At 51.7% G+C, this 12,637-nt stretch overlaps 1 protein-coding gene and 1 long non-coding RNA gene across 6 annotated transcripts in view; one reads left to right on the top strand and one right to left on the bottom strand.

The window, feature by feature from the left end:
• The window catches only part of SLA2 (Src like adaptor 2), a 49,232-nt gene that overhangs the window by 8,690 nt on the left and 27,905 nt on the right, over window positions 1–12,637 (top strand). For 4 of the 5 annotated variants that reach the window (XR_005212987.1, XM_037811017.1, XM_037811015.1 and 1 more), the window contains exons 3-5: window positions 626–725; window positions 1,142–1,228; window positions 1,912–2,015. Coding sequence is in view for 4 of the 5 variants with exons in the window: in XM_037811017.1 (XP_037666945.1) it covers window positions 626–725; window positions 1,142–1,228; window positions 1,912–2,015 (291 nt within the window). In the remaining variant the exon portion in view is untranslated. The remainder of the gene's footprint in view (window positions 1–625; window positions 726–1,141; window positions 1,229–1,911; window positions 2,016–12,637) is intronic. The other variant, XM_037811016.1, reaches the window with a different exon arrangement.
• LOC119515193 lies at window positions 4,064–9,275 on the bottom strand. Its single transcript, XR_005212988.1, has 2 exons — window positions 8,575–9,275; window positions 4,064–5,697 (listed from the first exon to the last, which is right to left on the bottom strand). It is a non-coding gene; the product is annotated as an uncharacterized LOC119515193 (long non-coding RNA).

The raw sequence follows: 12,637 nt of genomic DNA, 5'->3' as shown, positions 1-12,637 counted from the left end.
AGGCTGCAGAGTTAGGTCCCTTTTGGCACAACAGGGAGACCAAGGGCCAGGAATGAGGGGACGAGCGAAATTCCACAGTGTGAAGGGAAGGTCACCATCAGCCCCTCCCCAGCCCTTCTCTCCCGTCTCCTGACCCCGCCAAGTCCAGGGCTTGCAGGAGCCTCCCAGGCCCACCCCAGGGCCCCCATGGGTCTTGGAACTCAGGCCCCAGCTGCTAGTCTTTCCTGACTTTCTCCCCTGCCCCGGGCTTCAAAGCTCCTCCATCCACTGTCCGTTCCATGAAGGCCTTCAAGAAGCTGAGCTGATGCCTACTTAGAGCTGTAGGTTTCAAGTTTTCCTGTAGCCGATTCCTTTTGTCAAAACCTACGAAGTACAGTATATAAAGGGGGTTGTAGCCAGGAGCTTCACTCCTCTTAACCACAACCTGCCCTTTTCCTGAGGTGGCCCCAAGAGCTGTCTGATACCCCCAGGGCTCTGTAGACATGCACCCTGCAGGGGAGGGCAGCCCCATTGGTGCCCCTGGGAGGGTTGGTGATGAGAACCCAGCCCCAGGCCAGACTCCACCAGGCCTCCCGCTTGGAGGGAAGGCCGGCCAAAGGGGTGCCATCTCTGTCTCTCCATCCAGAGAGGGCTCGGGCCTCGGCCGTGGCCCTGGGCACTTTCCCAGGAGGTGAGCAGGTGGAGCTGTCGCTGAGACTGGGGGAGCCACTGACGATCATCTCTGAGTGAGTCTTTCTATGGGCTCTGGGTGGGTGCTGGCAGGCGTGGGGAGGAGGGAGATGGGATGGGGGCCGAGAGAAGGTGCCCCTCCCTCCCAGGGAGACAGCATTTCCTGGGCTCTTCTAAGAAAAGAGCCCAGCCTTTGGGACCTCGCTCACCAACAGTCCCAATGGTGGGGTTTTGGGCAGCCTGGCACACCTGCAGTGACTGGGCAAGGCCTGGGAGGAGCCTCAAATCCTGCTGCCTGCCCAGCCGCGGCCCTGCCGGTCACCAGGTGGGCTGGTGCCAGGAATCCTGAGAAGCCCAGGTGGGACAGGTGGCCCCGGGATCCAGCCTGGGAGGGACCTGGGAATCCCAATTGAGCAGTTCTTGGGGCCCTGGCCCTGCTGGAAAAGGCCCCACTTCTCCTTTCTGTCTCCAGAAATGGGGACTGGTGGACGGTGCTATCCCAAGTCTCAGGCAGAGAGTACAGCATCCCCAGCATCCACGTGGCCAAAGTCTCCCAGGGGTGAGTTCCTGCCCCAGACCCCGCCTTAGGGCACTCCCTGCCTGCCCCTCTCAAACGCATTCTCCTTTCTCCCACCCAGCCCTGTGGGAGCTGTGCTAGGGACAGAGTGGGCCCTCAGGCCCAGGCCCTGCCCTCAAGAAGGGCAGACACCAACTCCCTGTAGCGCTGGTTGGTCAGTGAAACATGGGAGCCCAGAGGAAGGGGCTTGGGAAGGCCTCAAGGAGAAGGTGTAGGCTTTGGAGGGTGGACGGGATTCCAGTGGTGGAGAGTGTGACAAGGGATGTGCAGGAGATGGAAGTGGCTGGCCTGAGTGTGTTGAGGCAAGAAAATGGACAGGCAATTCTTGGACAGGTGAGGGCTCCAGTGTGGACAGAATAGGGGTGCTGGGCAGTGATGGGAGAGAGGCTGGGCTCACCCTGCCTGGCCCCAGGCCATTAATGAGGTCCCCAGGAAGAGAAGGCTGGGATGGCCCATGAGGTTGTCCTCCGAGCCCAGGCCCAGTGGGCAGAGCTGGCAGAGCCCGCGGAGGTCCAGGGCCAGCCCTGAGGGGTGCGGCCGGGGCTCTGAGGCCACAGAGGGCAGGGCCCTACGAGGGTCCCAGAGGGCCTGAGGGTTCCGGAGCTTCCTCAGTGGACCCTCACAGCCTTGGGCCAGCCCTGTCCATCTGTCCTGCTCTTCCGCAGGTGGCTGTTTGAGGGCCTCAGCCGGGAGAAAGCTGAGGAGCTGCTGCTACTGCCTGGGAATGCTGGAGGGGCCTTTCTTATCAGAGACAGCCAGAGCAGGAGAGGTAGGTAGACCCAGCCCCTACCCATCCAGCCCCCAGGGCCCTTCCTGTGTGGGAGGCTTCAGGGAGGGGAATGAACGACAGATAATTCCCAGAGAATAGGCTGTGCCTTAACCGTCCGGCATTCATTCCATCAGACAAAATTTCCTGAGCCCCAGCCCCATGCCTAGACCCGTATGGGGCTGTGCGGGGCACAGAAATGACTTGCTTCCTCCCAGGCTGGGGGAAGATGAAGACAGGCTGGGAGGGCAGAGGAGGGGTGGCGAATTCGGAGCAATCAGGGAAGGCTTCGTGGAGGAGTCGCCTGTGAGTTGAAACTTGAAGGATGTTCTTACAGGAACCCAGGCTGAGAGACACAAGTGGTGCGGAGGGTGGGACAGTGGGCTGTGCGTGGGACAGGGGTTAGGAGAAGCAGGAAAGGCCAGAGCACAGAGGGCCTTGAATGCCAGGCTGAGAAGCTTGGATTTCCCCTGAGGCAGCAGGAGCTGTTATTCCATGGAGAGACACGCTTAGTGCTGGGTGCAAGTTTTGGGGGGGGAATGAAAGACTGCAGTACAGTGACTCCCAGAGTGTGTTCCATGGGCCTCTTGCTCTGCGATAAAGGGGATAGAAAGATCAGCATGGGGGTGCTAAGAATCATATCCCCCGAGAAATTTCACAGTGCATCTTAATACAGGACTTCTCAGGGCCTTGACATTGTGTAATTGGGCATTTCCCCAAACCCTTTTAAACACAGTAATTTTTCATCATGTAGCACCTAGTAATATTCACTCCATATTCATTTTCAACAAATACTTCTAAAGTGTCCACTATGTGGGGAGAACTCAGGGAAGGGAAAGGAGCCAAGTGTGTGCCAGGGCATCAGTGGCAGTGAACTTGGCACCGTCCTTGCTCTCAGGAAGGAGCCAGTGCTCCAGGGCACACACTCTGGAGAAAACTGCTCTATTGAGATTTGCACTGATGTCAGAGCTTGTCCCTGAAATACCAAGAGCCGACTGTGATGTGACCTGGGGAGTGGGAGTAGGAAGCCAGATGGGAAGGGTTGGAGTACCTGGCTTTGGAGTTGGACAGTCTGGCTATCTGGCCACCATGTTGCTGCCATGGTAACCCATCAGCAATGGCACATTAAGCTAAGTTTCTGAAAGTGGGTGTGGATGTTCCACGGCTTGAGCAGGGATCCAGGCTCAGCCAACACTTTGGCAACCAGAACCTGCAATCTTGTATAGTCACAGTGTTGCCAAGCTCTGATGAACAATGATTCCTCCCTCCCCAAGGCATAGCGTGATCCTGACCTCCTGTCAAAAAGTTGAGATGTTGACAGAGTCTCTATATTTCGGGTTAAAGCTTGGTCAAACCAGAAAACCCATTAAAGTCATCTCCTAGATCTTCCTCTCTCCACCGTACAGACCAGGAAACTGAGACCCAAAGAGAGGTGTCACGTGGCACGTTAATATGGGACTTCTCCCACCCACGTCAGGGCTTTTGAAAACACAAAGTTTAGAGAGTCTGTCTCTGCTGCTCCTGCCTCCCTCGGCATTGCCCCAAGTCACTTAAGGCAGAGGCAGCGCCCACATTTGTGTTCAGCCCTTTAAGTGCCTTTTAACAACTCAGCCTGGGGACACAGCTAGTAAGTGCAGAGCCAGGATTCAAACCCAGCCAACGGTCTCACTCCAGACCCCCAAAGAAAGAGTTCTCCCCATTGGTAGAATTGCAAGCACAGCAATAGTCTGGAAAGGAGAGGTTTGGGGGTGAGGCCAGGCCTCCTGGGGCTTACCCTACTTTGAATCTACTGTGATGGGCTCACACAGTCCTTTGCTCTCTACCTTGATCTCCATCCTCTTTACCTCTCCTCCCCCTTCCTGGTAACTGCCCAGGTTGATCTCTGCTGGACCCTCCCACTGATTTCCAGGCAGCTCCAACACCCTCATCTCACACACACCCATAGGATGGCTGGGGTTGGGGACTGGCCTCATTACCGATCGCCTTGTGGGTCAAACCTGTTAAACAGTTCTTCTGTCCGGTGTCGCTTGCACCAGTTGAATGAGACCATGTTTGGTAAAGCAGAGTAGAGACTTTATTCTTTGACCAAAGAATGCAGAAGAGTGGACTCACGTCCATATGACACCTCCCTGAAGAGAGGTGAGTGGGACTCTTCTATAGGGGGTGGGGTAAGATGATGGGGGGCACGGCTTGGGCATCCTCGTGTGGTTTTTGGCACTCGGCACTTTTGCACTTGGTACTTTTTATGCACGACACCGTTGCCATCTTGGGCAGAACTGATTCATGATGGTCTTCTGGTTACTGGCATCCTGCACTAGTTTCTGAAAGCAAGCATAGCCCAACCAAAAGGTTAGGTGTAATTTTCCATGAGCAACCACCCCAGTGACAACTTCTCCTGGTGACAACCCCTCCTCTGTCTATATCCTGCTTGTCATTCTTGAGGGGCGTGGAGGGCAGAAGGTCTGGCTTCTGTAACTGCTTCCTGCTGAACGTGGACGTCGTCATGGGGCCCGGTAGAGGAGAAGAAGCTTTCCCTAGCTAGTCTGAGTTACATGTGATTGTTTCTCGGCTACGGGCTTAGCTGTCCACAGCCCTGGGCTATGACTATTTGTAGCTTAATAGCGTCTAACCTTCTACTCAGGAAAGATACTAAAGTCTTGAGAAGGCAGGGACCAAAGATGAGCAGTATTTGGGGGAAGGGATCACATATCCTACTGTCCACATGCCAATTGTCTTATTGGTGTCTAGGCACTGGGTAGCGATTGCAAGCTCTTTCTCAATGATGCCTAGAAACATGAGTCCCTTTCCAAGGCACAATTTCCCTGGGTAAGACACTTGTGTGTTTATCCCCAGAGATGTGTCTTCAGGAGAAATCCAAGACTTAGTGTCAAGGTTTGGGCAGAGTGTGGTGTCATAGTTGTTACAGCCTGGGTAGTCACTCTTCCACTGTTTTTCCTGGCTTAGGAAGGGGCTAGCATGTTGTATTTGAAATTGGGTGAGGCAAGTGGTATCTCGGGAGCAGGTGGAGTTAAATCTGGGGTCTACATTGGAGTGCCAGGCAATTTCTCTCACCAGTAGACACCGTGGCCCATCAGGGCAGCCCTTGTTGTATTTCACAGGGCGAAGCCTAACGGGATAGATGCGGATAACTGGGTTGGGAAATGTCTTATTGGCTCTGAATATTGGGTGCTTTAGCCATATTGATTTATTGACTGGGTGCCCTTCCCTCCAGAGGGGTTCTCCAGATTCCCCAGTGGGTTGGTTGTGGCAGACCCAGCAGTTGGAGAGATTATATCCTCTATCATTATCTGATGTGATCTGAACCCATGTGTTATTAGCCCACGGAATCATTTGGCCCAGGGTTCCACTCACTGAAAGGAAGCTAAGTAAGAAAATAAGATGCAAAGCTGAGCAGGCCATCCTGTGCAAGATCAGAGAGCTCCCGGCCTGCAAATCTAGAGCAAAATTATACTTATCAGAAGTCCTATTGTGAAAGTGAAAGCACATGTATTCAAGACTCTAAATTCAGACGTAGGAGTTACTTAGCTGGGGTTCTCTTGAACAGTGATCTTAGATCTGATAGAGGCTTGCAGGAGGAGGAGGGAGGTTTTATTGTCTTGTGGCTTCTTGGTAGCTGGTTCAGTTGCCTTTTTCACCCTGGTGTGGTGGATCCGTGGGGTAATACCTTGTAATTTAAGAGCAGAGTGGGCAGTTAAAATTATCAGATATTCTCAGGAGGTAAAGTGGCCGGCAAGGGTTGGGGACCATGGGATGAATATCTTTGGTGGCTTCACTTACTGCTCTTAGGTCTTGTACCATCTGGTATCCCCCATTTGGCTTCTTGACGGGGAGAGGATGTTACATGCTGACCTGCAGGGCTTAATGAATCTCTGTCTTAATAGATCTCTTATCACAGGGACTACACCTTTTAGGACTTTTTGCCTCAAGAGGTACTGCTTTTTTGGGGGGCACACTTGTTTTGGCTTCAATTTTACCATGACCAGCTTGGCTCCAGTGGCCCGCCTTACTACTCCCTGGGCCCAGAATCTGCTTCTCCCCCTTAGTTCCAACGGAGTTTCCATTTGGGGTTCCTCCATTTCCTGTTTGGTCATCAGCATGATTAGTTTAGGTCTTTGTGCTAGGGGTACATTTACTTCTAATTGGTCTCCCTGCAAATGTATCACTGTCTGTAACCTGTCTAATAAGTCCCTCCCCTAACAAAGGGATAGGACATGCTGGAACATACAGGAAGGAGTGTGACAGAGTCTGTTCATTCAGCTTGCACTCTAGGGGTTCTATAAATGACTTGGGTTTGTTCTTTTTTTGGTTTATTCTGTTTTGTTTTAATTTCCAGACACTCCCATTATATTATACTTTTGTTGGGTGAGTTCACCAGGTTTGGTGTTCAACACTGAGGAAGTGGCTCCAGTGTCAATTAAAAACTCGTCAGGCTCAGTGTGATTGTGAAAACCTTGTGGATCGCACTCCCTTTATCCAGTGTATGGATGGATGAGTAGAAAAATGGGGACAAAAACTAAATGAAAAACAGGGTGGGACGGAGGGGATGATTTGGGTGTTCTTTTTTATTTTTATTTTTTATTCTTATTCTGATTCTTTCTGGTATAAGGAAAATGTTCAAAAATAGATTGGGGTAATGAATGCACAACTATATGATGGTACTGTGAACAGTTGATTGTACACCACGGATGATTGTATGGTATGTGAATATATCTCGATAAAACTGAATTTTAAAAAAATTTGTCAGGCTTACCCCCTATGTCCAGTGTCAGTCGGGGCTCCTCAGGTGTTAGGCTGATGTGCCTGGAGCTTGGTGAGGAGCCCCTTGGCCCCCTCATTCCTCATCTATTTGGACCACCTGGAAGCCCTTTTTGGGGGGCAGGTTTGGGGTGTCCTCCTTTGTCCCCTTTCAGGGGTGAGAGGGGCATTCCCTTTTCTGATGCCCTTCCTGTCTGCATGTTGCATACTGTTTGGGCCCAGTCTCCTTGGTCCTCTAATCTTCTTGGGCATTGGAGACCCACTCCCCAGTGTCAGCTGTCTCTGATGGGTGAATCCCTTTCCTGGAATTCCCGGCTGACACTGGAAGGTGACAGCCACCAGGGTGGCATTCCTCCAGTCCTTTCTGTTCTCCTTCTTTTCTTTCTCTATGTCTCAATCATTGAATGCCTTGTTGGTGACCTCCACCAACTTAGATATGGGGGAGTCAGGTTTTAACCCTAACTTTTGCTACTTATGCAGGATGTCTGGGGCACTTTGTGAAATAAAGTGTGCCTTCAGGATGGCGCTGCCTTCAGGGGAGACTGGATCTCCTGGGGGTAAAGGGCCTTAGACATTCCCTCAGCCTCTCGAGGCAGGCTGTGGGCTTTTCTTAGGGTGCCTGGTCTATGCCCTAGATCTTGTTCTAATTTATGAGCTTTTTCCCGCTAGCTTTCATCCCCCTCAAGAGCATATGCTGGCAGAGTTCTAGCCTCTGCTTATTGTGATCATCTGCATGGTCCCACCCAGGATCATTGTCCGGGACAGCTGGGTTATCCGTTCTCCCTATTGGGCGACTGGCATGGTCCAATTTTCCTTATCTGCTTCTTCCCCTGCCTTTGTCAGGATGAAGGTCTCTTCTTACCCCATTAGTAAAATGTTTAGAAGGGATTGTATGTCAGTGGATTCCAGTTTGCATCCTTTTTGTAGCCCTCTATTTTGGTACAAGGCCATAAAGAATTGAACATATGGGATCTCATCCCACTTTTTGGATCTTTGCAGGATGGTGTGGTCTAATTGGAGGATGGTATGGTCACTCAGTGAGCCATTTACAGGCCACATCTCCCTATCCTCTAATTTATATCAGGGCCAGGTATCATTACGGTTTAAAAAAAATCAGCTGGCTTTTTTGTTTGTTTGTTTGTTTGTCTGGGGACAATACTCAAAGAATTTCCAATGCTTTAGGATGCATCCCAGCGGACTCTCCTCCGGAATGGAGGTGGATGCCTGATTCCTCGTGCTGGAGAGTTTTCTCTTGTAATCTAGGACCAGCTACTGAGGGCAGATTTTGGTGGTTTGTAGGAACACAAATCCCACACAATTTTGCCCAGATGAGATTTCTTATCTGTTCGGCCTGATACCAAGGCCAGGTTGCCCCAGGGTCCATTGAGCCATCAACTCTCCAGTGGATCGGGGCCCACTGTCCATGGGGTGGGGGGTGGGGGCGTGGCTAGATGGGGAAGTATTTTCCTTGTTGGTACCTAAGTCCACCTTGTGACAGGTGTGACTCTCAGGAAGTCTTCAAGGAAGATATTAAGGAGGGTTTCCCGGCTTTCTAAGGTCCCAGCCAGTCCTCCCAGGCCCATAAGAGGAAGGAGGGAACAGGTGCTGGGTTTATCCTCCTTAGCCAGCAAAGTTCCTGTTTGATGAGACCTGTTACTCCCCTAAGGAGCTGGAGAGGAGGCAGGACTTTCTGTGAGATTCACCCAGGGCAGGGAAGGTAAGGGAGCCCAGGCCAATCCTCTGTCATTTAGAGGGTGTGTAATACGGGTTCTCAGGGGCTACTCACGGCTTCCTTTGGCAGTGGGTTGTGTCCTCCTGTGTTGGCTAGAGAGCTTCAGGAGCGTCTGTGGGAAAGAAAGAGCTCCCCAGAGCTCTCTGAGACAGGCAGAATAGAAAGGAAAGTAGAGGTAGCGCTCTCGCGAGAGGTGGCAGGGGCCAGTGTGGTTACAGAGCTGAGAGGAATACAGGAAGAGAAAGCTTCTCTAGGGTCCTCGGTTACCTTTCTTCTGGCCTCCCTCGGAGACTGGGAGTCCTGCTGCCCAGGCGTCCCTGACCGAGTCCCTTCTAGCCAGGCATCCCTAGTTGCTTTACTTTAGAGCTCTCCTTTCCCTGTTCTGTTGCTAAACCAGCAACAAGCCAAACAGCTTTCTGTCCACCCACGTTCACAAAGAAGACAAGCTCAGAAAAGACTGAGCATGGCCACTTATGTACATTTGCGACAGCAGGGACAAGGAGGGAGGCGTTAATGGTAAATAGGACCGCTTCAGTTCTCTGCCTTATGGGACAAAAGACGGCAGAACCTGGTCCCAGTGGAGCCAACAGAATTTGTTACTGACTGCCTTGTTTGTCAGACCCCTTAAGTGGGTCTTCTGTCCCATGTCGCTCGTGCCAATTGAACAAACAAGACCAGTGTCGGTAAAGCAGAGCAGGAACTTTATTCGTTGATCAAAAAATGGAGAAGGGTGGATTCAAGACCATATAACACCTTCTCCCGTTAGAGAGGCGAGCGGGACTCTCTTATAGAGGACTGGGCTGAGATGGGGGTGGGGAGGGGCATGGCTTGGGCATGCGCAGGTGGTCTTTCTTTGCACTCAGCCCTTTTGCACCTAGTACATTTTGTACACGGCGCCCCGTTGCCATCTTGGGTAGAACTGGTTCACGTTGATCTTGCGGTTACTGGCATCCTGCACTTGGTTTCCGAAAGCAAGCATAGTTCAACCAAAAAGTTAGGTGTAATTTTCCATGAGCAACCACCCCAATGACACCTTCTCCTGGTAACAGCCTGAGCGCAGCAGCTGCAAACAGGAAACCACAGCCTTGGGCTGCCTGGGTGAGGGGTGCTGCAGACCAGGCGGGTGGTCAAGGCCCCAGTGAACTTGAGAAGCCACAGGAAAATGCTCCGTGCTCAGCTGCCTGCCCTCCTCCTCTGCACCCCTTCTCTGGCCTGGTTCAGCCCCAAGAGTATAGTGACCAGCCCTCACTGTAACTCTGCCCCTTTCCTAGGAAAACACACATACCAGGGGAAAACAGATTGGGAAATAAAGAAGGAAGCAAATAGGGAACAAAGATCCTTAAGGATCCACATAATTCCTGGGATTAAGGTTAAATTTGACTCTGAGCTTCCCCATAGCCAATACCAAAAGGGGAACAGATTGGAATGCAGCTCGTTATCAAAATGGAGGAGATTTTCCAGTTCTCTAGGAAAGACAAAGGTTTCTCCTGACACTGACGTCTAGCTTCTCCCTGGGACTTCCTCCAGGGCAGTGTTTGCCAAGCTGCAGGTCATGACCCATTCGTGAGTCAAGAAGTCAATTTAGTTTAGTGGCTACAGAGCAGTGGTTCTCAAACCTGAGTGGGCATCAGAATCATCTGTAGGGCTTGTTAAAAAAAACAAAACAAAACCAGATGGCTGAGCTGCACCTCCAGTTTCTGATTCAGTGGGTCTGGGGTAGGGCCTGAGAATTTGCATGTCTAACAAGTTCTCAGGTGCTGCTGCTGCTGCTGGGCCACACTTTGAGAACCATTGATCTAGATCTTGGCTGGACAATGGAATCACCTGGGGGAGCTTTAAAAAATGCTGATGCCTCGGTTCCACCCTCTGAATTTCTGATTTGATTGGCCAGCGGTGTGGCCTGGGCACTAGAATTTGTAAAAGCCCCCTGGGTGATTCTGATGTGCCACTTCTGATTTAGTGGGTCTGGGCCAGTGAGTATTTGTAAGGAAATAAAGCGGAAAGCATGGTAGTACATTACTCTCACTCGGGGTTGGGGTAAATATTGCTTCATAAAACTTCTGTTTCAGATATTTTGGAGTATGTGTGCCGTGGGTTGCAATGTAAAATTTTGCACTGTGGTCTGTGGTCAAAAAGAGTCTGAACACTGCTGCTCTAGGGGCCCCAAATGATATCATAGAACAGTGGTTCTCAGACTCAAGTGTCCGGAATATCAGGGGAACTTGATGAAAATGCAGACTCTCGGGCCCCAGACCCCAGACCTACTGAATCAGGGTCAAGGCCAGAAATGTTCTCCCTTAACAAGCTCTTTGGATGAGTTTTATGTTCTTACAATTGAAAACCCAGTTCCAGTCTAGGAAATCCAGAATTAAATAATAAGAGAATGTCTTTGACATTTACACTATGAATCTTGTCCCATTAATGATAATTAACTGTTGACCCAGTGAGCGAGGGAGACCAGAGTCAGCTCTTCTTTAGCCTCTTCTTGTGAGGCCAAGGCCCACATGAAGAGGATCCTGGGAAGGGGATTTTGCAGGGCTTCAAACCTGTGTGTGGACTAAAGTGGAAGGCCTGGGGCCCCTGAGCTGTTGGGAACCCTACTCAGAGTCTGGAGGGGAAGGGGGTGCTCCTGTCTTCCCCAGAGCCCTCCAGCATGACCCAGGACTGGGGGAGCCTGCAGTGAAGGGGGCCTCAGGACTGTTCCAGAGGTCATTGCAGGCTTAGGGGCAGCCCCAACAGTATCCTCCACCCCCTTTCTGCTGTCCCATCACAGGGCTGTTCGTGTCGGGCCCTGCAAGGCAGGGGGAAAACAAGCAAGACGTGACTCCTGCCACCAGGGGCTCCCCCTTTGTCCTTTCCATCAGCTGGGACACACTTATCCAACATCTCCTTCACGGCAGGCCTCAGGCCACGAGGGTCAAAGGAAGTTGAGGAGGCCATGCTTCTCCTCTCCAGTAGCCAGAGTCCCATGAAGCCCACCTCCCACACATGGGTCTGATCTGGCCCCTCACACTCCTGCAGACCCACCCTCCTCCTGGCACCGTCATCACCGGAACTCCTGGGAAAACACCGTGCCTGGCCCCAGGGCTCCCCACAGGCCAGGAGGTGACATTGGCCGAGCCTGCTGGTGCCCTCTGGAAACAGGATCGTGTCCTTTCCTTGCCTCTTTTTCCGTCAGGTCCCTCTCCAGGCCCTCCATCCAGCCACAGCTCCCACTGTTCCTTCCTGCAGCCTGCCTTCTGGCCCCACTGCCCCCAGAGTGTTCCGTGAACACTGTGAACTTGCCTTGTTCTTTCCCACTGCTGCAGCCTTGCACAAGCTTTTCCCTCAGCCTGAGTAGCCCCATCCTCCATTCATCTATTTGACAAACTCATAACATCCTTTATGACTCTGTTCCACTGTCACCTCCCCAGGTTATTTGTCAGGCTCTGCTCTCAGCCCCTACTGCATCTTGAAAGAGACCTCTTCTGGGAACTTATTTCTTAAAACAAAATGAGGATATAGGGTCTAACGAGAGACTCAGGGACTGAACACTTGAAATAAGGACCATTGAGGAAAATCTCATCTGTGGGACGTGCCGGTGGGACAGCACTCATTTCCCCAGAGCTGGAAGACCCGATACCCATGCCTAGGCCTGGTGCAGAGCCCAGCATATGGTAGGTGCTCAAAACCAAATGAATGAATGAGTGAATGAATGAGGAGGATGAGCTATGGGTAGACTGTTCCCCAAACATTTTTAGCATCAGATTACCACGGACAAAACCAAAGTCACCGTCCACCCCCACATTCCCACTGGTGCCCTGATACCCCACCTCCCACTGTCGGCCAAGCCCATGTGCCCCCATAGCACTAAGGCCTGTTTCAGGTGGTCATCTGAATCCGGTGGTGGGCACAGGGCCAGCCAGGGCCTGGGAACTGCTCAGAACGTGTTTACTCTAAATAATAATGGAAGAGTAAGTGGAAAACCTAGTCTGGGCCCTTCTGTTTGGCTTCTAATTTGTCGTCTGCAATGAGAAGTCTTCAAGAATCGATCCCAACACAATCTGGGCTCCCAGGTGGGTAAGGAGAGCAAATGGTGACAAGGACTCCTCAAAACCGCTTATAAGCATGGCCCTGT

Source organism: Choloepus didactylus, chromosome 19, assembly GCF_015220235.1.
Source record: "Choloepus didactylus isolate mChoDid1 chromosome 19, mChoDid1.pri, whole genome shotgun sequence".
Classification (NCBI taxonomy): domain Eukaryota; kingdom Metazoa; phylum Chordata; class Mammalia; order Pilosa; family Megalonychidae; genus Choloepus; species Choloepus didactylus.
Note: the sequence above shows the minus strand (reverse complement) of the source record. Positions and strands in the feature narration are given on the sequence as shown.